Raw genomic sequence first — 24,982 nt, forward strand, 5'->3', positions numbered from 1 at the left:
TCTTGGTTGGGAAAAAGATTGTAGTATAATCATGTGCACGTGTATAATTCTCACCCAAACCTACATTTGTAGATGTTTGTATATTGAATACTGTATATATTTAAGGTTCTGGGTTTTATCATTTCTTTTTTTTTTATAAAATAGTTTTTGCATATAAATCATTTGGTGTCACATTTATCACTTACCTTATAGCAGCCATACAAACATAACAGCTAAAACAGAGTGTCATGTTACAGAGAAACTCTGTCCCAAAGATTTACCTGTGGTGGAAAACCTCAGAGACTCCTTCAATTGAGATCCGTTTTCCTACAGTCCATCAAATGATATCCAGCATGTTTGAATTCTCGGATCCGATTGGTCAGAAGGTGTGGTTTAGCTTCGTATCGTACTTAATCTTCGTCAGGCAGGAGACGCACTATGTGTCCAAAATTATTGGAACACCTGCCGTAAGTCTAGTTTTATAACGCGCCAAAAAGTGGCACGCACAGGCACAGGGAGCACCAACCTTCATAATTCCTGTATACATCGGGAGCTGTTCAACTGGTGCCATTCTGACCTTCAACGTCCTTCACATTGCTCCTGTGCACTGAGCCAGCTCCATAGCTCAAAATGGATTGAAGTAGGAAGTTCTTGAGTAAACTGCTCAAGAATTGCATCTCAGGCCTCTCCACAAATCTAGTGGAACTTCTTCAAAGAAGAGTGGAGGTTATCATAAGAGCAAATGGCAACTTAATGTGTTGAAAAACCATATGTTATATGACTGTAGGTGAATCTTCCAACATGCATTGACCAAATCCTGTCTCGTACTCGCTGAGGGGTTTTCCAGGTAACTTTATTGCATTTCAACAGGACTTACATGCACAGAAGTGTATTGGGACAAAGGGAGGGAGTTTATTACATCCAAAAAAAAAATATATATATATGAAGATACACCAAAAAAAAGTAAAGAAAAATAAACCAACCAGCACATCCACTGTTAATATAAAGTCTCTCTACCAACCCCCTTTTTTCTTTTTTTTTTTTTTTTTTTTTTAAATACACATATTTCCAAAACGCCACTGTGGTCATTATTATGGACTGGTGGTGAAACCCAAATCATAAACCTGTCATGCTTCGGTTTTTCGAACCAAACGAGCCGTCGTGCTCTTGTGCACTACCCACTATTCACTCCAAGGTGCCACTGAACAGATCTAGATTCCATTGAGGGGCAGAAATCCAGGGGTCTGCGGTACAACCGGAAATCTTTTGCACCACCTCTTTTAATACAATGCACATAACTAAAAATAGATTGATTTTTTTGTTTTGTTTGTTTTCTCCTCTAAAATAAATGCTAAAGAGAAAATAATCTAAATGCATATCTTTTGCTAGTCAGGGCTCACGCCGTCGAGCGTGTAGCTGACAGAAAAGGAACGGTCGGAGAAAACGGAATACGGAGATGCTACAACAAACGTCCGTAAACTTTAGGTTCATCCGAATATGGTCCCGCAAGCTGTATATAAGAGCTAGACAATTAATACTTAAATGACAACAATGTGAGCCCAGTGATATGTACCACACCGAAAACACGTTACACTACACATCTGCTTGGGTTCCTCACAGGAAAAAGAAATAAAAACCCAAAGGAGCACACAGCCGTCGTTGCAGATGTACAAGGGTGCATCCATCAATACCTTTTTTTTGTTTGTTTGTTTTAAATGGGTTTTTTAGTATAGCCTGGAAACATTAAAATACGCGCACACACACATATACGTTATCACTTTCACAGATTCGTAATACAACATTGGACAGAAAGAGATTGAGTGAGGGAGGGAGGGAAGAGATGGGGAGAAGCCTGATCTAAAAGGAAATGCACACGTTCCTTTTTCCTCAGGGTTCCTCATGGTCGCTGACTTGCTCTAATGAGAGAAAAGCAAGCAAGAAAGAAAGAAAAATTAAAAAAGGCAAAAGCAAGAAATGAAAAGTTTAAAAGGGAAGAAAAAAAAACAGCTTAGTTCATTTTAATATTCGTAGTGAATGCGCTGTTGATGAAATGATTCCTTTAAGAAAAAAAGGGAAGAACCAGGCATGGATCTACCTGATGGTGGCCTATAGGAAGTCCTTGATGTTCAGGTCAGCAAGGGGATCTTTAGGAGGAGGAGGCTTCCTGGGGCTCTGGGTCATTCCAGAAGACATCTGTAGAGGAAAGAAGATACCTTGACCCCTGCTCATGTTTGGTTGTTCCTCAAACTGGTGCAAGAAGTGTACAGTTGTAAAGAAAGTTTCTGTATGTTATCGCTTTCCTTTTCCCCCTAAGAACAAAGACCCAAAATAGTGTTCCAGCATGATGATGACAGAAGCATAGGTTTACAAGGTGAGCTCGATGACATGGGTTTTGTTGTGAAGGTTGAAGTGGCAGTGGACCACCTCAACCCCATAGAACATCTGCAGACCTCCTGACTTCCACAACATCAGTGTCTGGTCTATTTTTTTATATTTACAGCATTCCGTTATCCGAAGCGACTTACATGTTAGTAAGTAAAAAGGATGGAAGGAAATACAGAGAAAGAATGAATGAATGGGAACGATCAACAAAGATAAAACAAGCAAGAAAGAAAGCATAAAAGAAACATTACATTAAGGGCCTTGCTCGGGGCCCAGGAGTGGCGGCTTGGTGTGGCTGGGATTTAAACTCATGACTTTTGCCAATGCCTTAACCACTAAGCTACCACCTATATAAGTGCTATAAGGCTTAGAATTGTGCACATGCGGGTGGGTGTGGGCATGTTTGGGTGGTGACGTTACCGGTGCCGCAGGTGCTCCTGCAGCAGGAAACTGCGGTCTCATCATAGGCTGCTGAGGGAACATCATGGGAGAAGCTCCTGCTGCACCGGGCTGCATGTGACAGAACAGAGCGTGAGACACGTGTACACTTTCATCCAAACACGAGCACTCGGGAAGACACACGTACACGTTCTTACCATGCCAAACGGCAACGAAGGCCTCATGAGAGGAGAGACCGTGGAGGGCACAGACTATAACGGCCGTGTGTTTATAAGGGAGGGAAGTGGAAATTAATACAAAATGAACTACACAACCAACAAAAAAACCACACAAAAGATAAAACAAGAAAAGGGGAACATTTATCTCCATCTCTACCAGCACAAGAGCGCAATGTCTCGGAATGAGTCTGATGTTCATGCATGTTTGGATTCCTAGTGAAGGAAAGTTCGCAAGCCAAACCCGAATCATCGGAATCACACACCTAAGATCAAAATATTAAGACACATATTGGGTTTCCCTCAAACCTGGACAATACACAATTGTGTTAGATGTATGTGGCTGCAGCTGCATGAAATTCTCCCTTCACTGGGTCTCCTAACTAGGAGGAAAAAAGTTAAAAAAAAATTGGAAAAAAAGGAAGAAAAGCTTAAACAAAAATTGGAGAAAAAGATGAAAAGTTTAAAGAAAAATTGGAGAAAAGGAAGAAAAGTTTAAACAAAAATTGGAGAAAAGGATGAAAAGTTTAAAGAAAAATTGGGGGAAAGGAAGAAAAGTTTAAACAAAAATTGGAGAAAAGGATGAAAAGTTTAAAGAAAAATTGGGGGAAAGGAAGAAAAGTTTAAACAAAAATTGGAGAAAAGGATGAAAAGTTTAAAGAAAAATTGGGGGAAAGGAAGAAAAGTTTAAACAAAAATTTGAGAAAAGGAAGAAAAGTTTAAAGAAAAAGAAGGAAGAGAAATTAAAATAAAGGATAAAGAAAAGACAAACGCGAGGATGAAAAATTAAAGATGAAAGATGCTGTACATCTAATTAAATGATTCCACGAGGGGATCATGTTAATGTTTCACGCTGACTGCACCCCAGACTTCACCTCAACTTACACCACTTTATTAACACCGTTGCCATTGAATGAGCTACAAATCTCCACAAAATCTAGTGAAGCATCGTCCCAGAAGAGTGGAGTTAATACTGTTATTAGAAGAGGAAGACTGAATGGGGTGTTTAAAAAAACATACTAATGTTATGCTCAAGTGACCAAACTTTTATCCATTACATGTTACATTTAAGTAATAATCATAAATACATTCAATAAAATATTCAGGATATTTTATTCCTCATTTAAAGCTTAGAGAAATGTGTAAGAAGTGAGTAATTAAAAATACTTGCTAGTTTTTTCTCAACAGATTTACCGAAAGCTCCTACAGATTTGTATATCCCAGTCATTCCATATGTGATCAGCTTGTAGAATTCTCCAGAAACGTCGGAGGAAAGCGGGTCATGTGAGTGACCCTATCACATGCCATGCCACCCCAAGCCATGCTGCACTACACCATGCTCCAAGACGAAACACCACAACACAACATTTACCATGGGCATGCCCCAGCTAGGGGCTGCTACCTGCGCTTGCCAGTTCGCCCCTCCTGCTGCTTCGCCCCTGAGAGACAGCAAGAGAGAAGAATGAGAATGAGGGAAGAGTAAAAAGAGGTGCGGGAGGAAAAAAAGGATGATCGTTTGTCTGAGAAAGTTGACTTACTGTTTCTGGGCCCCCATTCCCAGATCTGGAAGAGAGTGACACATGAATTACACATGGTTTAATAATCAAATAATCGATTAATAATACACACAGAAGCTGGACATTACATCATGATTAACACTATATGGACAAAAGTTTGTGGACACCTGAGCATAAGATGTTCTGGTATGCTCTCAATGTTCTACTAGATTTCTGGAAACTTGTTCATTCTTGCCCACAGTTTGTGTGGGGGAGCTGCATTTGGTTGGAAAAATCAGGTGTCCCAATAATTTTGTCCACTGTTTTGATTCTGATTAATTTTTTTATTTGTGATGTTGTGAAGTTGTGAGTGACGACTCTGATGTGATGCTCTGACACTGGAGATTCCTTCCAAAAAACATCACAGAAAACTGATCTTAAAATGATACTAATGAATAAAAGATATAAATAATACTTTAAAACGTTGATATTAAATGGATAAAAGATATTAAGATACTTTGTATCACTTAAACTGTTTTTATTTTTGTTTATTTATTTTTTGTTTTTATTTTCCAATCATAATCGAGGATTTAACCACATTATGAATATATACGTTTTGTACGTAGGTTGTGCGCTGGACTGAAACTCACTTCCAGCTAAACTAGCCATCGTAGAGTCCAGATCTCCTCCCACTGGTTTAACTGGTGAGGGTGCCATGGGTGCTGCTGCAGCTGGCTGAGGGGCCATGGCTGGCATCAGCATATCCCCCAAACCACCAAACGCTGTAGAACAAAAGACAGAATCCATAAAAGATTCAAAAGATTTCATTTCTACACCAATCATGACACTGACAGCAAAAGTGTTACAGCGTTCAGACTAAACACTGAGAATTTACCGTTACCGGTGTAAGAAAAAAAAAATATAATAATAATACAGACACCCAATACAGGAGCACCAACACCACTCCACAGCACATTACTGATAATACACACACCAGTATCACAACATCCACTGACAAATTCTGTCCTTTCATTGCACTCCATTACTGTGTTCAATATATAAATATATAATATAATATAATTTATATATATATATATATATATATATATATATATATATATATATATATATATATATATATATATATATAGTCATATCAGTTGGTTCTTCATGCATGCATTTCAATCATCTACCCATTGAGTGTTTTATCATTCGGCCATCTTTTCATCCATACATCTTTTCTTATTCCATCCATTTTGACTATCTGTCCATTTATTGTTTCATCCAACCAGCTATTCATCCTTAAATCCATCCATTTTAAACATGGATAAATGTCTAAAACATGTATTTGTCTATTCATTGATTCATCATCCATCCATCCAGTCATCTATATATTCATACATACATATGTCAATCAGTCCATCTACCATATATCCACTGTTTCATAATCCTTGCATCCACCCACTGCATTGACCTATCATTCATCCATTCATCCATCCTTCCACCAATCTATTCATTCACCATCTATCCATAGTTTAATCCATGCATCCATTTATCCATCTATCCTTTCCCCGTCTATCCATTTTAACCATCAATCCATTCATTGTTTCATCATCCACCCATCCTACCATCCATCTATCTGTTGTTTCATAATCCATCCATCAATCCATTTCAACCTTCTATTCATTCATTGTTTCATCATCCATCCATCCTACCATCTATCTATTCATCCATCCATCCATCCATCCATCCATCCATCCATCCATCCATCCATTTCATCAATCTATCAATTTATTTTTTTATCACTCACCCGTTCTTCCATTCTATCTATTCACCTATATATCTATATATCTGTTGTATAATAATCCATTGATTCATCTATCCATTTATGGTTTCAACATCCAGCCATCCTTCCATCTATTTTTTTATTGATCCATCCATCCATTTATCCATTTTCACAATCTTTCCATTTATAGTTTCAACATCTTGCCATCCTTCCATTTATTTAGTTACCCATTTTTTTGTAATTCATGCATCTATCCACCCATTTATCCATTTCAAACATCTATCTATTCAATATGTCACCACCCAGCCACACTTCTACCCATCCATTTATCCATTTCTCCATTTTCATCATCTATCCATTTATGGTTTCAACATCCAGCCATTCATTTTTTCAGTCCACCATTTATTAATTGTTTTGTAATTAATGCATCCATCCATCCATTTCAATCATCTATCAATTTATTGTTTCATCTTCATCTATGATTTCATCTTGTCACTAATGTACTTAATACATCAATCCACTGTTTCATTATTTTCATGCCTCTATCATAAGCCTCCCTTCCATCTATCCATTCATCCATTTTTCCATTCCATCCATTAAATCAATAAATCTTTAATTCCAATGATTTAATACAGTGCAGTTCTTCCAGCTCATCCAAGCCATTACATTCCAATCAGTTTAACATCCTTACACTTCTATCCAGCCAACCATCCAGTATTTCATCAACAGCTTTTTCTATCCATCCAAACTAATCCCATCAGCTGGAGTGGACAGAAATATACCCACAGGTTTAGGCATGTTTAAACAGTCTGACTTGCAGACTTCTCTACTCAGTTACTGTCACAGAGCCAGGGCTGAATATTTTACTGCAATGCAGTCATGTACTGTGAAAGAACAGCTTGTGTAGGAGCATCAGGACTCACCGTAGCACAGGAGGAAGCAAGCAATGACCCAGACCAAAATTGGAGAGAGCGAGAGAGAGATATGGGGAGACGAGGTGAAAGAAATCATGGCAGAAGCATAGAAGATAAATAAACCAGTAGAACAATGAGACGAATGAAAACATGGGCAAAGAAAAATAAAAATGGTAGGGACATGATCCAAAGCGAAATTGGCATAACAGGAGAAAGAGTGAGGTGAAAAAAAGAGAGAAAGCAGTACAGAGGAATTCAGCATTAAGCAGGAACTTTAAAATACACAAATGGCAGTGCATTTCTTGGCATGGACAGTGAACAGACAGCTTGGCTTCACCCACTCTGACACACTATGAGATTATACTGTAAACACACTGACTCAACTCACGCTATCATGAGCTCTTAAAAACAGTGTAAACACACACACACACACACACACACACACACACACACACACACACACACAGCGTACAAGTCGATACCACGATGTGATGCACACACTACACACTGTGGCTCAAATGGACTTCACAGGACACATTACTTGCAAGTGGATAAGAAGCGAATGGACAGTACCTCCCATTAGATCTCCTCCTGAAGATGTTGCCGGTGCCGGAGGTGTGGGTTGGCCGTTGCCTGCACCTGCAGAGTCTGGAGGACCGCATCACAGAAAGAATCCACGCAGCATGAGGGCAGAGAACGGTTAACAATGAACCATCGGCGAGACACTGAGAGGAAACCCCAGAGACACAAAGATCAAGTGTCAATCACACACAGCAAGGACATCTTTCACTTTAATGTGAGCAAACTCCAACACACAGCTGAATTACACACGCAGTTCAACCTAGAGGCAGGCAAAACCTTTAACAATTCAAAAGTTGCTGGCACCCAGACAAGGTTTTTTTTAGGTTAAACGTTCCATGTGAGCACCAAGTCAAAGAGAAAGCATCCAAAATCGCTGTGTTCCACTGTAAGTCGTAAGTCGTCATTTCCGATTTCAGAACCAAAACACGGAACGGTCTTTTCAACCTCGAGTTCAGCAAGTGGCATGAAATCCAAATGGCCGTTTACAGCATCAAGAGTAAACACAAAAGCATCTCCAATCATTAAACGTGTTACTATTCTAGTCATATGGACTATATGGCCAAAGGTATTGGTACACCTGACTTTCCATTAACATGTGGTACTTTCACAAGCTGTTCAACTCACAGTTGTATCGGACGTCTGTAGATGTGTTGGCATATACATTTCCTTTGGACCCAAACCTGTTCTTCAGTGAAGATGCATGGGTTGGAGTAGCAAATCTTGTTGACGCCCCTTTTTTCTAAATGAGCACAAATCTCTACAAAATCTAGTGGAACATCTTTCCAGAATATTGGAGGTTATTATAACATAAAAAGGGACTAATTGTGGAATGGGGAAGTTTCAAAAAGCTAAATCTTATGCCTAGGTGTCCACAAACTTTTGGCCCTATAGGGTATCTATTAAATCTTTGACACTTCCTATACACCATCATCCACATTTAATTTTCCCACTTTGAGCTTGGAAATGACGCACTTCTAAATTCAAGGAATGCAGCAACAAATCGAACCCCAACCTGAAGCACCCGAGCAACTCCCGACCGAATCCTGAGCCGCACCAACGTCCAGCCAGCTCGCAGGGGCCGAGAGAGCAGCGGGAGGTGGGCTGAACACATCTGCAGTGCGAACATGAAGGAAAGTTTGTTCACGATTCATTTCTGTGGGATCGTTCATCAATCAAGAAAAAAAAAGGAAAGAAATTTGGAACAGAAGCTGTTAAAGTCACGAGTCATGGAAAAAAGGTTGGAAGAGGCTTCTGAAATGGCTTCAGTGAAAGTTTGGAAAGCCAGAGAAAGCTCCATTTGATCAGCCAGAGAATAAAGGAGTCTTTAGGGAAAACCTCATACCTGATGAAAAGAGGTCTAGACTGGGAGCACACTCAGATTTGGGTTGAGCTGGTTGAGGCATGGAATCAAAAAAACCTGGGGAGGGGGCAAGGAAATGCTCAATGCACATGGACACACACTTGAGGGGAAAAAAACGAATTTTTAAAACGCAATACGAGATAAAGAAGAGGAAAAAGTTATTGTGATTGGTCGATCGATCCAAACCGAACTATATATATACATACATTAAAACACAAACTTTAACTCATTTGATTAGAAGTCAAACAAGAAGAGAGTCGTTTTCTTCAAAGGGCGAAGAATCTGCTCAAATCAAACCTCCTTTATGGAACATGTGGCACTCAGGAATGTCACACAAGGGCACGAGTCATAATTTACCACTAAACAGATCTATCGTGGGAGCCGCAGGGGCTGCAGCGTTGGGCGTGCTGGGGGCGAACGGGGTCTGAGTGGTGGCAGGTGAGACGCTGCCGAATAATGAGGCGCTGCTCTCCGCAGGCTGCATGGAGAACATGTCCAGCTGTGGGGAAATAGTCGCAAAATCCGCAGCTGGTGCAAACGGGTCTTGATGAGAGGACAAAGGGAATAACGGAAATTGTAAAAAAAAAAATACAAAAATTCAAAAGTGAGAAGTGAAATGCCAGTGTTGAAATGTATTTCTATCATAAACGTATAAAATGGATATAACAGATTTGATATGATCACAGAGAGACAAAACACTTCTCATGTCCCCAAAAAAATGACTCGTCCAAAACATTTGCACTATGTGGTCAAAAGTATGCGGACACCCGAGCATCATAGCAGTGCTTTTTTGAACATCCTGTTCTCTTCTGAGAAGATGTTCTTCTAGATTTGTGTAGATGTTTTACCTCATTCAGCTACAAGGGTTTAGTAGTAGTGTTTATAGATCTATAGAAGGCCACTAAAGCTCTTCCACTCCAACCTATATCTTCATGGAGCTAAATAAACGGAAACTTTCATGCACCCCTATCCAAGAATGTCCTACACAATTTTGTGCCTTCAACTTTGTAGATCCAGTGTGAGAAAATCCATATATAGCATACGGAAAAAAACAGATGTCCCAATACTTTTGTCCATGTAGTGTATTAGCAAAATGATAACAGAAGTTTATGTCCTGTAATATAGTATTAACAGGGCAAACACAACACACAACACACACACACACACACACACACACACACACACACTCACACATGACTAAAATATGTCAGAAATCCTTTAAATCTGGAAAATCTGCCAAAAAAATGAAAGGAAATATCTAGAAATATTCCTTTCACCATCTTTTACTCCGCGCTATCCGCGAAACGACGGAGACAACAGGTTGCCATGGCATCGCGGTATTCCAGTCGTCATGGCAACGGCCGCCTCGCGTTGAGATCCGGACTGGTTAATAACAAACGGACCGCTCAAAGCTCAGTCATACAATTCAGAATTATCAATATGAGCTTGGGTTGATGTAACCATCACATGAATACACAAATGGCTTAATATAAATCACACACTGATGCACACACACACACTCACCATTTGCAGCAGAAGGGTCGGCGGCAGGGGCGGCCGCGTTGCCCGAACCCCCCGTCTCCATAGCGGACGCCGGTTCAGCTGCTGAGCTTCCGAATGCGCCTACATTCCCAATGGAGTAAATGGGGAAAATAAACAAAATATTAGTATTTCATTGAAAGGAAAAGATCTGGTGCTGAATCAGGAAAAGGAAAGGGGGAAAAAATCAAGTGAAGAATCATTCAGAGCCTGTAAATCTCCGTTCTCTCTGTATGATACGTCTGTGGTCAATAGATTTAGAAAAATATAAGATTTCACTATCACTGTGGTGCTTTTTGAGCATCCAATTTCACATTTAGTCTCCATTTACACTTATAAAACCTCCAATCTTCCTGAACGACACCAGCACAAATCCCCCAAATCTAGTGAAACATCTTCCCAGAAGAGTGGATATCATAACAGTGAATGGCAACTAAATGTGGAATAAAATATTTTTAAAAATACACCAATCCTTTGCTCAGGTGTCCACAATTATTTATCATTTTTGTTCGGTCTGGTTTTCTACACACTCATGAAACACAACGCTGAATTGGACCGAAAATATGAACCGATTTATTAATTAGTACTGTACCTCAAAATAAATTTGCGTGTTTTTTTTTCTCCTCTGAATAAAATAGTTCTTCTCTACTGACCTCCGAGGAGATCCGCCGAGCTCGGGGTCGGGCCGGTGCTGGTAGAGGAAGGAGCTGCAGAAGCAGCGCCTTCACCAGCTGGGGCACTAGATGCAGCTGTCGCAGAAGTGGTACTGTCTACAGCAGGGGTGGGGTCGGGGAGAAGAGTCTCCGTAGTGAGGGAACCAAATTCTACAAAAAGCCACGGTGCCATCGGAGGGACCGTAACGCCATAAATGATATAAAAGGCGAAAGGAAAAGGCGAAGACAAGAAACGATTGAGAAAAAGAGAGAAGAAAGAGAAAAATCTGATTGGAAATGAAACAAAGAGGCTAGGAAGCAAAGAGAAAGGACAACAGTGGAAAAGTAATGACGCTCTGGATGTCGGATGATTCCATCAATTCAAAAAAGCATCTCTCACCTGACCCCAAAAGATCTGCAGCAGCAAAAAAGATGACAAGAAATGATGAGATCAATATGTATATATTATGCACATTTTATACTCAATTACACACACAAATATTAACATTGTGTACAGTTGGAGATGGAAGGAGTTTCCAGTGTCAGTGCTTTGTAACAGATGTAATACTGTGAATTCTGTTTATCTGTCTGTCTGTCTGTCTGTTTATCTGTTCACAAGATAATGAACGCTCTTTACCTCCCCAGGATGTTGGAGCAGCAGAAGCAGGTGGCCCTGAAGAAGAAAACGGATCCAAGTCCAGCAAAGAACTAAAGAAAATTCAGCAACAAAGAATCGGTTAAAAAAAAAAACAACAACAATCTGGAAGTATCACGGAGAAAAAGTGATGTCGTTGTGAAGATGCGAGAGGCGATCACTCACTCAGTTACAGGCTCGGCGGCGGCAGCAGGTGCTGCAGACGCAGCCGCGGCCTCAGTGGGCGGCGGCTCAAGGGTGGGCACGGAGCCTGCAGACTTGGAGGGAGTGGATGTTGGAGAGACGTTGTTGGTGGGCGACCCCTGCGATATGATGAAAAAGATGAGGATGTGAATGTATACAGCTGTATATATAAATATGGAAGAATTTACACATGCAAGAAGCATAACAATAAAAAAAAAAACTCACTTTTGTCGGAGACCTGAAGATGAGACGAGGAACGATGAGACAGATGTTCAATCAAGTCTACATTCAATTTGAACGATAGATAGCGAATAGATCGTAGAACACAAAAACTCTTACCCCTCTCTGAGGATGCAGGGAATAAGAAAATAAAAGCGTGTCATTCGAACAGTGTACACGTTAATATATATACGATATACAAATTTGATTTATTCTTTTTACCCTTTCTTGCCCTCTAGACTGTTCATGTGTGTCTCCAGAGACTCGAGAATACTGCTGGGGGCCTAGAAACACCACACATAAAGTCAAAGTCAACAGGACAGCAAAATACTCCATACTCACGCAAAACACACTTTTACCCCACAAATACACACCTGAGTGAAATAACACTAATCACACTCAAAATCGGTTCAGCACAGCATCACACACCAGCAAACCGAGTGCACACGGAACCCCGGCACCAACGCTACACTTTAATACACTGCTTCCTGAGATCAGTGATCTATCTGGTCTCCTCAAAAGATCAGGACGTTGAGTGCGGAGAGTGATGTGAATACACACTACATGGGAAAAAGTTCATGGACACCTGACCATAAGAGTCGTATGTGCTCATAATAACTCATAAGAAGCTCCACTCTTCTGGGAAAATGTTCCACTTGATTTTGTGGAGATTTGTAGATCATTTAGTTAACACAAGGGTGGTGAGGAAGTCTGAGGTGCAGTCATCTATCTATCTATCTATCTGTCTGTCTGTCTGTCTGTCTGTCTGTCTGTCTGTCTGTCTGTCTGTCTATCTATCTATCTATCTATCTATCTATCTATCTATCTATCTATCTCTGTCTGTCTGTCTGTCTGTCACATCAAAAGACATCCAAGTTTGTGGGGAACAGTTTAAAGAAGAAGCATATATTAAAAAGTCCAAAAACTTTTGACCATATCTGTAATGATACAAAGAGCATCACCAAGATTTTTTTTCAGGACAGTGAACATTTCTTTGTAAAATAAGACGCTTTATAATATTTTGTTGTAATTCCTGAAATAAAGAAGCAGTGCAGTAAGCTGTAGCGCCGGCGTCTCTGCTGTGCACGTGATTACCGGCTCCTCCTCCCGGCTGTTGTTAAACTGGCAGTCCTCATCGTCCGAGTCTGCCAGGTCAGCCACCACCCCCGGGTGAAGACACTGAGAACGCCCAATATCAGTGGGACAAAGAATGAAGGACGAAGCCCTTCATTAGTAACGTCTCATATTAGTCATGTCTCGAAAATTACCCACAAATCCATTTACTGCTTGTTGTTTAGAAATAATGGCAGCCATCCATCTGGTCAGACACTTTTTCAGTTTATAGTCGCTTTACTTAGTTATAGTAAGCAATGTTACATCATGGTCAGTGTAAATACTAGATTGTGATTGGCTGGGAGGAGTTCAGGTGTGAATAGTGGATTGTGATTGGCTGGAAGGAAATTCAGGTGTGAGTTCAGGGGTAGTTTGTGTTTTAGTTGGGTTCTAAATAAAAGTGCTGCTTATACATCTGTAACCATAGTAACATCCAGTTCCAGCTCCATATAGAATAAAACAGCTAAAACATTTCCTAATGTCCTTCCTGAGCTCCATGAGGAGTTTAGCGTGTGCTGGAACTTGTATGGTATTTTGATCAATTGTTAGAGGTTCAGGATGAATTTCTGGAGTAGAAAACGAGAATTTCAAATGAGAACTATATCCAGAAACAGCACCAGGGGGTAAATCCAACTGCTTCATTATTAATCTCACTGTGCCTTTAATAACTATTTCAATGAATGCAATCTTTTGGCACTATTTTATCTCTGGGTGTGATTCGGAGCAGCAGGATCGTAGACGTAATGAGGTGTATCTAAAATGAGAGAAAAGACCATTGGATAAGATGATCATCCGCAGCTAGTTGTGAGACCTTACACCATTATAATGAGCCGTTCTCCACATCACGTCTTGTAACACCTCACACCTAGTGCTGGATTATCCTTCATTATATTCCATAAAATAATAATAATAATCACAATAATCATCATTATTATAATATAGATACGGATATAATAATATAACTTACATATGATATGTCAGGAATGTCATTTTTGTCCACACCAACTTGCTGAAAAAGACATTTTTACAATTAGACCAACAAAAATATTTACAACAGAACTATTAAAATGTAGTGGGTGAAATGACCTGCCCAGTCACTGCACCTAAATCCCATTGAACTGCTCTGGGATGAACAAGAAATCCCCAAATAGTAAAGAACATCTTTGGCGAGTTTTAAGAGAAACACAGCTAACGAATTTACAGATTTACGGAGAGCGTGTAAAGCTGTTCTTCATGATAAGTGAGCATTTGTTTATGATAATAAAGTAGGGACATTTGGACATTTATATATTTGTTTGGTCAAAGTCAACCTACATAGCGCTTCATAACCGAGTTTGTCGCATAGAAACCAAAGAAACGTGCACGTGTCTCTGAAAATCCAGAAAACACTCTGACATAGTATATTATACACCGAAGTATTGGGTTCGTACCTCTGCGATTTTCATAAACTCTGAAATCTTGGTTACTCGGGTCAGAAACTTTTTGTAGATCTCCAGTGACTCCTTGCAATCAGATTTTTTCATCTTGAAATATTTCTCTGCATGAAAAAACCCAGAATACTCATTTATTGACCCACAAATTAAAGGTCAAAAAAGTAAGCAAGATTGAGAAGTGAAGTCTCCTGCCTAATAAATTGATAATTCCATCGTTGTAGGAGGCAAAAAGCTTGATCAGATCCTTGAAGAGGAGCATGAACGCTCCGTTGATGATGCCATTGTTCAGGTCTTTGGGATTAACCTGGAAATAAGAACAGATGATTGAGTAAAAGGAATTCACAGTCCTGTATTAGATATACTATATGGACAAGTATTATTCTCGAACTAGATTATTATAACAGGAAATTGGAAATCGTTGTGGAATTGGATGTTCAAAATGCACACACCAATCTTATGCTCAGGTGTCCACAAACTTTTGTCCATAAGTATCGAGAATTGTTTGTAATGAATCGTAATTAATCGCTAAGAAATACTCAGTTACTCACATCAAATTCAAGTAGCGTGTCCACTTGAGTCTGTAGAGCCGGCATAGCCTTTAGTAGTTTCTCGGAAGCCATGGTCCTCATCACACCATCAGTGCTGCACACACAGCCACGATAACGTCATCAGTTTGAGCTTTTATGTTGAAACTTGTTGCCATTCCAAAAAAATCTAAACAAACCGATCCTCATAACGATCAGACGTACCCTTTTTTGACCCGAGTGAAATCGAAGGCCATTGCGCGGTAAGCATACGCCTTTTCGTTGAGGTACCGTGCGTATCGTCGGATAAACGTGGACATGTCGTAGCCTTGTGATCCAAAAGACAGAGCGATCCAAGTTAATCATCGAACACAAATCAAAAAGTTGATACATGTCGAGCACAAACACTCACCATGGGTCCCGGTTTTGTCGATAAAATTGCTGAGGTTGAACAGTGAATTCCTGGAGGCCAGGTACTGGATAAACCTCTGTCATGATTCAAATAGAAAACTATCAGTCATGTGCATGTTTATTGTTCTGGAGATACTTTCTGTGGGTTGAATTGTAGACATGAGGTTTTAACAATGTCAGTTTGAACTGCAGGACAAACAGATAAGAGGAGATTGGAGAGAATGGGGCACGCTCACAATCGTTACAATAAATCAGGTCCTAACCCTAGACCCTACCTCACACCCCTAACCCCTAATCCTTAACTCTAACCCTTAACCCCTATCCCTATCTTCTTAACCAAACCTCTAACCCAAATCCCTCATTCCTAACCCTAAACCAAATCCCTAACCCCAAATGCCTAGCCCTGACCCTAAACTCTAACCCCTAGCCCCTAAACTAAACCTAAACCGAAAACCCCAAACCCAACCTAAACCCAAACACACATCTTAATACAAACACCCTTAAACCTAACCCGAACTTAAACCTCAAAGACTAATCTAAACCCCAAACACACACCTAGCCCAAACCTCTAACCTAAACCAGAAACCCCAGTCCCTAAACCCAACCACTGGCCTAAACACCAAACCCTATCCCCAAACCCAAACTCTGAACGCTTACCTAAACCGCAAACCCCAACCCACACCCCAACCTGAAACTCAAACACATCCTTGTCCCCAACCCCAAACCCTTACCTAAATCCCTAAACCTAACCCTAATTTAAACCCCAAACCTAACCCCCAATCTAAAACCCAAACACACACACACACCCCTAGACTCAACCCCAAGCTCTTACCTAAATCGCAAATCCAAACCCCCAACCCCTAAGCCAAACCACTAGCCTAAACACCAAACACTAACCCCTAACCCAAACTACGGACGCTTACGTAAACTGCAAACTCAAACCCCAACCCCTAAACTAAAACTAAAACACACACCCTTAGCCACAGCCCCAAACCCTTACTAAAGTAAAGTGCAAACCCAACCTCAAAAGAATCTGATTTGTTCCCAATCGCCATAAGAAGTCCTGTCTTTTAACCACTGACCTCATTCCCATGGATACACATGTGGTGTGTGGTAACAAGCGCTTTGAAGACGACCACCCAGCTGGCATTCATGGCCCTCTCGAACAAAGTGTCAGCCATCTGTGGGATGTTTACGTTGGTCTCGTTGGTGGCGGCGATCAGGTCTAGAGAAAAAGATACATCGAACATGAAACACTCTGATAAGTTGACAAAATAAAAAAGAGGGCTGTTATTTATATTCATGCTTGGATTACCATAACACATTAGACTGTGTGATACGATTTTGGAATCAAAACAGGTCAAAAAAGCAAAAACGTCTCTCTATTGGTGCCTGAAATTGCTGTACAGTTTGAAAAAAATGGAGTCTGTGGCAATCACAGTGTCTGTTGGGAAATTGAGTTAGAATTACAGTTAAATGACAGTAACAACAAAGAGGATGGAACTTTTAATCAGCTTTAATTTGCCTTTACATTTTCTAAAGCCATTTCTCCTTCCAAAACTCTAACTCTAACCGAAACCCCTAACCGAAACCCCTAACTAATAACCCCTAACACTAACCCTAACCCATAACCCTAGGTGGTAGGGAGGTGGTAGCTCAGTGGTTAAGGCTTACCTTTGTACAAGACCTGAAGCTTTGGATCAGAAGATCACCACTTTTGGATCAGGTTCAAATCCCACCACCACCAAGCTGCCACTGCTGGGCCCTTGAGCAAAAGCCCTAAAAAAACCCCTCCTGCTCAGTTGTAAGTCGCTCTGGATAAGGGCGTCTGCCAAAATGCCGCAAATGAAAATGCAAATGTAATTCCTCCTAAAACCTTAACCAAAACTCATAAATCTAATCCAATCCCATAGCCCAAACCCCTATCCCTAACCCAAACTCAAACAAATAACCCTAACTCCTTCCTTAACCCCTACCTAAACCCATAACGCTAACTCCTTCCTAACCAAAATTCAAAAATCTAATCCAAACCCATAACCCTAACCGCTAAACCAAAACCCCTAACCACAAATGCTCTGAACCTTAATCTAATTCGCTAACCCCTAACACTAACCTCTGACCCTAATCCCTAACCAAGTTGGTTAAGACAAATCCCTGTGGTATAACAGGAATAAAATCACAGATTGGTTGCTGTATAGCAGCACTTCCCTTGTGTGTAGTAAACATATTATTCCATACGCCAAGGGAAAGATTCACTACAGAGCAAAGCTTATTAGATGAAAAGCAACATTTTATTGGTTTATGTCAAAGTAGAGTGTTGCCCGGGCATAAATACTGAGGTCTTGTAACATAATCTAAGCCACAAATGGGATAAAAAAAGAACGATAAATGTTTTTCTTCTACAAAGTAATCAATAATGGAGAGTTAGCATCTTGCTAAGTCTTGGTCATTTTAGCCCCAGGATGCAGAGCTTTGAAGAGAAGTGCTCTGTGTGTTCATCGTCCCTTAACTTTAGTGTTTAAACTGTTCTCCTGAAAGATGCTAAGTGCAAGTTAATAACAAACACAGTTTTTGAGCATGCTAATGAAATGACACCAAACAACCAGCGCCAAAGCGATATTGATTTGTGTGTTCAGACAGCGCTAGAAGAAGCTAACTCAGACTAGGAGGATAATCTCTTAGCCATGGATATTCTTGTATTCAGAATTTAAGAAAAGCATCTTTAGCTTCTGCAGCTCAGATTGCACTGGCGGTGAGGAAGCAGGATGAGTGATATGATTGGCTAATTCTCTGACTAGCATGAAAACGAAGATAGCAGAATGGGAACTCTGGTGTCTTCTCAACCCCCGAGTGCAGCAAAGCGGCTTCGAGTCAATATAGCTGCTCATAGATCTATTAACGTATAGACGGGTTAGCTCGTTTAACCTTTAAGACTGATTACACAGTTCAGTTCATTAGGTAGCTGGTTAGCTTGTTGCTAAGAAACAGCAAACAAAGAGGACGTCCATGTTTTTCTCCTCACAGAATATGGAGCTCTGCCTTCAACCTACAGAGGAAGCACTGCTGAAAAAATAAAAAAAAATAGAAACTATGACAGAAATTCTAATGGCTTCCACTGCAAATCCCATTACAAACCACCATAATTATTAAATCATCATCAATCCAAAGAAACTAGACTAGAACATCTCATTTCACAATAAGCTCCATTCTTCTGGGAAGATGTTCAACTAGATTTTGTGGAGATTTGATCTTAATCATTAAGGTTCAACGTGAGGTAGCCTGGGGTGCAGTCAGCGTTCACATGCATCCTTAAAGTGTTCGATAGATTTTAGAGGTCTATAGCAGGAAATCGTCCACTCCGACCCATGTGAAGCAGATTTTCATTGGGCTGGCTTTGTGCCCAAGTGCTGGAACAGGTTTGGGTCTCAGAGTTCAAGTGAAGGAAACTTTTCATGTTGCCACATCCAAAGACATCCTATACCATTGTGTGCTTCCAAGTTTGTGGAAACATTTTGTGGAAGAACCACATATGGAAAAGCAAACGTAAACATTTTTTAACAGATTTACTTTTACATATTATTACCACATGATCACGTGACTACATGACCACTCTGCTACGATGAGAAGATGTTTCATGTCAATACACAAGCCCTTCAAATCACCTTTAACCCTTTAACCTTTCACAGGCTACACCGGTTTCCATTGAAACACCATATTAACACAACCAGCTATTTATTGTAATGACTGCTGCCAAAAAAGGCATCAATTGCTTCATAAATGGCAGCTGAGCCTAGCAGGAGCTGAGAATAGACAACATTACACTCAAAGTTCAGAGGACTTTGTTTTATATATATACTACTAACTGCTGAATTTTAAAATAACCCAGTAAAAGGCAGCGCAGAATTCATAACACAATCTAGTACATTATGAGACGTTTAATCTAACCCAATTTGGCAACCCGATCATTAAATATCCGTCTTCAGCTCCTTTTATCTCTGAGAATGGGGCAATGTGAATCCTGCCCTAGTGGGCTTCAATTATTAGGGTATCATGCAGCAGTTTTAGAACCGTAGTCATGCATCCTGTAATTTCATAGCAAAATACAGAAGATATACACTTAATGATGATAAACTCGAAAAGATTCCAAAAGATTCCATGCATCAGTAAGAGGCAGAGACTATTGGAAGTGCAATTGACGCTGGACAGAAGAACTCATGTGAAGCATAAACAGAATAAAAACTAGCACAATATCTAAATGAGCTCTGAATAAAGTCATGTTACTGGGTTAGGTGCGTGGGTTTCAGGATGTAGAGTCCGTGGTGACCATGTTTGGAAGCCGTAGTGCATTTTGGGAAAATGTTTAATTTCCCTGGAATCAGTTCCTGATTCCACCATCATCCAATGAACCTTCTAAGAATATATCTTATTGTATTATTGGAAGTAATGTAATTATGTTATACACTCTATTTCCAAAAGTATCGGGACACCCGCCATTCTTATATGTTGGAGGCACACGATTGTACGTGTTGCACTAACTTGAAGACATGTCCTTGTGCACAAAGCCAGCTCTATAAACAAATAGGTTGGAGTGAAAGATCTTAAGTGGCCTACTATAACCCTTATTGAAGACCTTTGGGATGAATTTTTCACGCTGACTGCACCCCAGGTTTCCTCACCTCATCTACATCAGTATTTAACTTTACTAATACCCTTGTAGCTGAATGAGCTCAACAAAATAAATGAAATGGAAGATATTATGATAGCAAATGGGGATTAAATGTGGAATAGGATGCTAATATGTTCTGGTGTCTAAAAACCTTTGGCCATTTAAATGTAAAAATGTGATAATGCAGTTAATAACTATTGATTCAAGGAGTCATTCTTACAAGCTTTGTCCTGTGTAGGTGCAAGACAAAGGGGTTACACCTAATGAACTTTTTCCTTTTATAAATTCTTGTTTAAAGCCATGAAAAGACATTTCACCAAGAAGGAAAAAAATAACCCATAACCTACGCTTGGACGTAAAGAGACGTCCGTCTCTGTCCTCATCTTTAGCTGTGTAAATAATGCATGTAAGCTTTGGCTGATTGATATATAATTTAGCAGGTCTTGAAGGCAACGCTGCTCAGTGGCCACTACAGCCACGAAGACGCTACGACTGCCTTGTTTCGCTGCATGTCTGACCCACGTATCATCCGTGATCGTCTGTGCTTCTACTAGAAACAACATTTTGAATCGGAAAATCAATGTGCCATGAAGCGATCGAGCGTTTTACTCAGTCACCTGTCTCAGCAGGTGTCTTTGCTATGAGTAACATCAATGCACAGAGCCTGTAATGCTGATATTACTCCAATCTGATCATCATGAACTCCATTGCAACGCACAAAAGTATTGGGACATCATGTGGTACTTCCCCAAACTGTTCTAACAATATTGAAGACACATAGTTGTCTAGGACGTCTTTGGATATGGGAGCATGAAACGTTCCCTTTGCTCAAACTAGGAGATCTATGTGAGCTCCAAAGCCAGCAGTGATATGTAAAGCTAAATATCTGATGATGAAGTGACATTATTTCTATACGATGCAACAATTTTGAGAGATATTGCGCATTTATATATAAAGTGTAATATTATGTCAATTGTAGGCTATACATTTTTGCCCCTGACATTCATAAATAGTAAAATGTAGAGAGCCCCATAAGGGTCCATGAATCATAGCTTATTCTTTTTTTTTTTGAGACAGGGTTAATCCAAAAACTTAGTAACCAAAAAACAAAGTCTGCATAAAAATAGCATGTTATAGAGAAGTTATTTGGAATTCTATGAATTAAAACAGCTCCTGGCTGCCAATAGGGAATCATAATATTATTGTGCATATTTAAATAATAAGCCTAGTTGGTTTATGTTTGTAAAATAATTCTGTGTTTTTTTTCAACGGCTGAAGTTGACAGGGGACTCAGGTTTTAAATTTTAACTAATTTAATGGTCCATTCATATTGAGATTGTTCCCTGTTTGATGCTCAGCAGCCTCCATTATTTTGTCAATTCTTCCTAGTAGATTCTAAGAAGGAGTAATTATTCAGCCACAAAATGAAAGAGGTCTGGGGGTTCAGTCGGTGTTCCGGTTCATCCCAAAAGTGTGGGGTTGAGCGGGAAAGGGTTCTGTGCAGGAGTTCTTCCACTCTATCCTTCACACCAACAATCATATCTTTATGGAGAACGCTTTGCTAAAAACAGTGTTGGGAAGTGAAGGGACATTGTAATATTACAACACTCAAAGACCTTTAATACAATTGTGTGCACTAGTTTGGCAAATAACCACATTTTGGTGTATTGGTCAGGTGATCACATATTTCTTGCTATACCACAAAACCTTCACGTATTTTGGCACCACATTGAGGATAATACATGTTTAATAAGAGGATTGTGAACATTTTAAAAGAACATCACTGTAGTATACTTTGAATCCAGTGTATTCGTTTGTGCTGACTCAGTCATTAACCCTCTGAAAAAAAGGTTGCTTCTGATGCAACCACACGCATGGACCCTTTTCTACTCGAGCACTAGAGAATCATGGCTGAGCCCAGACCCCTGCTTCCCAACAAGCTGGTGTAGGTGAAGAAAAGAATGTAACATTAATGTAATGCAGATGACTAATAAAGGCTTTGTCTTCTGTCATCGGCTATTGATAAACCTTGTATCGAATGAATGCATGTGTGTGTGTGTGTGTGTGTGTGTGTGTGTGTGTGTGTGTGTGTGTGTGTGTGTGTGTGTGTGGTTATTTGTAGGCCTTTTTCCACCCACCCATCAACCAAAACACACACACACACACACACACACACACACACACACACACATACACACACAGTACAGAGGACACCATTGCTCAATGGCGTGGTGCTGAAACGGACAGCGCCAAACAAGCGCGTCACGCTGCGCGTACCAGGCGCGTTATTTTTGTTCAGTATTGACTGTGTGGAAGCGGTTTTAATGAAAATTTACTCAAAAATTTACTGAACAATGTCCACTTACAGTCCAGATGCTTCTTCTTAGGCGCCATCACCTCGTGTGTGGTAGCTTTACACACAGCCCGGGCCACGTCCGAGCCGGTGAGCTGGTACTGCGCGGCGGCGATGCGATCCGTGAGCGTCTGGCCCGACATGTCTGCTTTGGGGTTTTTTTTTTTATTATTATTTATTATTATTATTTATTATTATTTATTATTAATAAATATTTTTTCCTTTCAATAATCCGTTTCGCACTCAGGAATAAACCGGCCGAGCAAAAACATAGGCCGACAAAAAAATAAAAAATATTAGGAATCCTTGAATCAAGCTGAACTGAATACAGTAGATCAGAAGGTTCTTCAGATCTTCAGCTCCTATAATGAACACAGCAGTGCTTGATAGGTTTGCGTCTTGACATGAGGGATTTTGGCGCACGGTTGCGCTCCTCGGTGTTACGTAACGCGGTTGAGATGACGTCTATGACGTAGGCTACCGGATTTTCCGGATATCTCTCTAGCAATTAAAATAATACTAATAATAAGGGGAAAAACCTGCTGCACCAAAATATTACGTCCTGAAGAGTTCAAATGAATAAAATGTAACCCGAAACGGACAAAAAATGTACACGCGGCTTTGTTTTTTTTCCCTGAATATCGCGCGCAGTGTCCTCTATCCTTGTCCTTTTCTTCGGCAAAAAAAAGCAAACCAAAGATGCTCTTGTGTTAGATCTGGACACTTAGGGATAAAGTGATGGACGGTGGGTGATGGTTCCGGATTTATGCATTCAGGTCCGGAGATCGGTTTTATTCCCGACACCGTTGGAAAGAACGGATCCGGTCCGTGTAGGTCGTCAGCTGGTTGGTGGACACGATCACGTGACCTTCAGCAAGTCGTAAAGGAAATGGATTTAGGGAGAAAGAAAGCAGGCTTTACTGGGTTAAAAATGGTCAACACACACACACACACACACACACACACACACACACTGCATAATACAGTGCTATAATGCATATTAATCCCAGTGTCTGAAATGGAGTAAACACACAATCCAGAAGCTGAAAGACATATTTTTGGTGTTTTTTGTGTCATTACTGGTTCTTAAATCCGTCTAAAATGGCTATGAGGTCTAATATTCCAGGTTCCTGTCTTACAAAAGCGTTTCCCTCAGAATGGCAAACCAAAGAACTTTGGCCAATCCTACATCTAGAGAGTGAACATTGTCAAAGAACCTTGCAAGACCCTGTGAAGACCCCACCACGACCATTTGATAAAAATGAGATACACTGTATAACCTTCTGTACATGAAATCCAGTGCCATATAAAATACACTATCTGGACAAAAAGTATTGGAACTCCTGAACTTTTAACCATTTGTGTTTCTTTCCCAAACCGTTACTATAAAAGTTGAGAAACACAATTATATAGGAGGTCTCTGGAAGTTCTAGCATGGAATTGTCCACTTAAACTATGAGACTCAGCAGGATAATTCCTCTGTGCACAAAACCAGCTTCGTAAAGATATGGATTGCAGTGAAAGATCTTGCACTATACATTTTAATGAATACCTTTGGGAATACCTTTTTATCTTCAAAAAGATAAATCGTTATTTTAAAAATTAGTAAAACTAAGGATTAGTTATGATGAGGATTAAATCCACCTGGATTAGTTGAAGGATAATTAGCTATATTGAGGATTAGATAAATTAGTTAAAATGATAACTAGTCATGCTGGTGATTAGTTAAACTAAGGACTAGTTGTGTTGAGGATTAGTTAAGGATGATTGCATTGATGCTGGTTGCAGTTATGCTTAATTCTTCCCCCAGCGGTGAAACTCGAGAACTAACAGCCTTCTTGTGATCTGCTGAATTGACTAGTAGTGCAGGAGTTTTGGGGAATTTCGTCCAGATGAGCCGCATTTACACACAAATTCGATTTATTTATTTATTTATTCATTCATTTATTCCAAGTGAACCTGCTCTTTAATTGGAAAGCTTCCGGTTTCTTTGAAAATCACTCTCAGGGCTTTAGGGCTGCAATTATTTTTGAATCAAAATCGTGCAAAAAAATGTTTTTTTTTTTTTTTAAATGAAGTTAAAATTTGAATCAAAGTTTTCAAAAGCGGGTGTTGTTTTT

The 24,982-nt window shown here is 40.0% G+C and overlaps 2 protein-coding genes across 10 annotated transcripts; both read right to left on the reverse strand.

The window, feature by feature from the left end:
- Positions 1–811: 811 nt before the first annotated feature.
- Positions 812–23,745, reverse strand: snap91b (synaptosome associated protein 91b). 9 transcript variants are annotated; one of them, XM_046872971.1, is made up of 24 exons: positions 22,876–23,736; positions 16,926–17,068; positions 15,845–15,920; positions 15,658–15,760; positions 15,457–15,550; positions 15,101–15,212; positions 14,906–15,012; positions 14,443–14,484; positions 12,585–12,646; positions 12,483–12,488; positions 12,369–12,381; positions 12,126–12,262; positions 11,943–12,013; positions 11,706–11,720; positions 11,306–11,476; positions 10,638–10,736; positions 7,745–7,819; positions 5,122–5,220; positions 4,514–4,538; positions 4,348–4,414; positions 2,958–3,011; positions 2,782–2,871; positions 2,075–2,172; positions 812–1,895 (listed from the first exon to the last, which is right to left on the reverse strand). In XM_046872971.1, the coding sequence occupies exons 1-23, from the start codon at positions 23,003–23,005 to the stop codon at positions 2,086–2,088; spliced, it is 1,878 nt and encodes a 625-aa protein (XP_046728927.1). In that variant the 5' UTR covers positions 23,006–23,736; the 3' UTR covers positions 812–1,895; positions 2,075–2,085. The 9 variants fall into 9 exon arrangements, 7 of the variants coding, with proteins under 7 accessions (XP_046728927.1, XP_046728925.1, XP_046728926.1 ...); XM_046872969.1 differs by having other exon boundaries at positions 5,122–5,253; positions 22,876–23,734; XM_046872970.1 differs by having other exon boundaries at positions 4,378–4,414; positions 5,122–5,253; positions 22,876–23,732.
- Positions 7,903–10,631, reverse strand: LOC124401051 (clathrin coat assembly protein AP180). The gene is made up of 3 exons (XM_046872978.1): positions 9,471–10,631; positions 9,096–9,170; positions 7,903–8,864 (listed from the first exon to the last, which is right to left on the reverse strand). The coding sequence occupies exons 1-3, from the start codon at positions 9,604–9,606 to the stop codon at positions 8,734–8,736; spliced, it is 342 nt and encodes a 113-aa protein (XP_046728934.1). The 5' UTR covers positions 9,607–10,631; the 3' UTR covers positions 7,903–8,733.
- Positions 23,746–24,982: the final 1,237 nt, after the last annotated feature.

This window comes from Silurus meridionalis, chromosome 18 (assembly GCF_014805685.1).
Source record: "Silurus meridionalis isolate SWU-2019-XX chromosome 18, ASM1480568v1, whole genome shotgun sequence".
Classification (NCBI taxonomy): Eukaryota; Metazoa; Chordata; class Actinopteri; order Siluriformes; family Siluridae; genus Silurus; species Silurus meridionalis.

Coding starts and splice junctions, on each gene's coding strand:
- LOC124401051 (XM_046872978.1), bottom strand. CDS start 9,606: ATGTTCTCCATGCAGCCTGCGGAGAGCAGCGCCTCATTATTCGGCAGC. Junction 9,171..9,470: donor CACGATAGATCTGTTTAGTG/GTAAATTATGAC, acceptor CCCCCTCCCCAG/GTTTTTTTGATTCCATGCCT. Junction 8,865..9,095: donor TCTAGACCTCTTTTCATCAG/GTATGAGGTTTT, acceptor TTCGCACTGCAG/ATGTGTTCAGCCCACCTCCC.
- snap91b (XM_046872969.1), bottom strand. CDS start 23,005: ATGTCGGGCCAGACGCTCACGGATCGCATCGCCGCCGCGCAGTACCAG. Junction 15,013..15,100: donor TGGAATTATCAATTTATTAG/GCAGGAGACTTC, acceptor TTTTTCATGCAG/AGAAATATTTCAAGATGAAA. Junction 12,014..12,125: donor GCCGCCGAGCCTGTAACTGA/GTGAGTGATCGC, acceptor AATTTTCTTTAG/TTCTTTGCTGGACTTGGATC.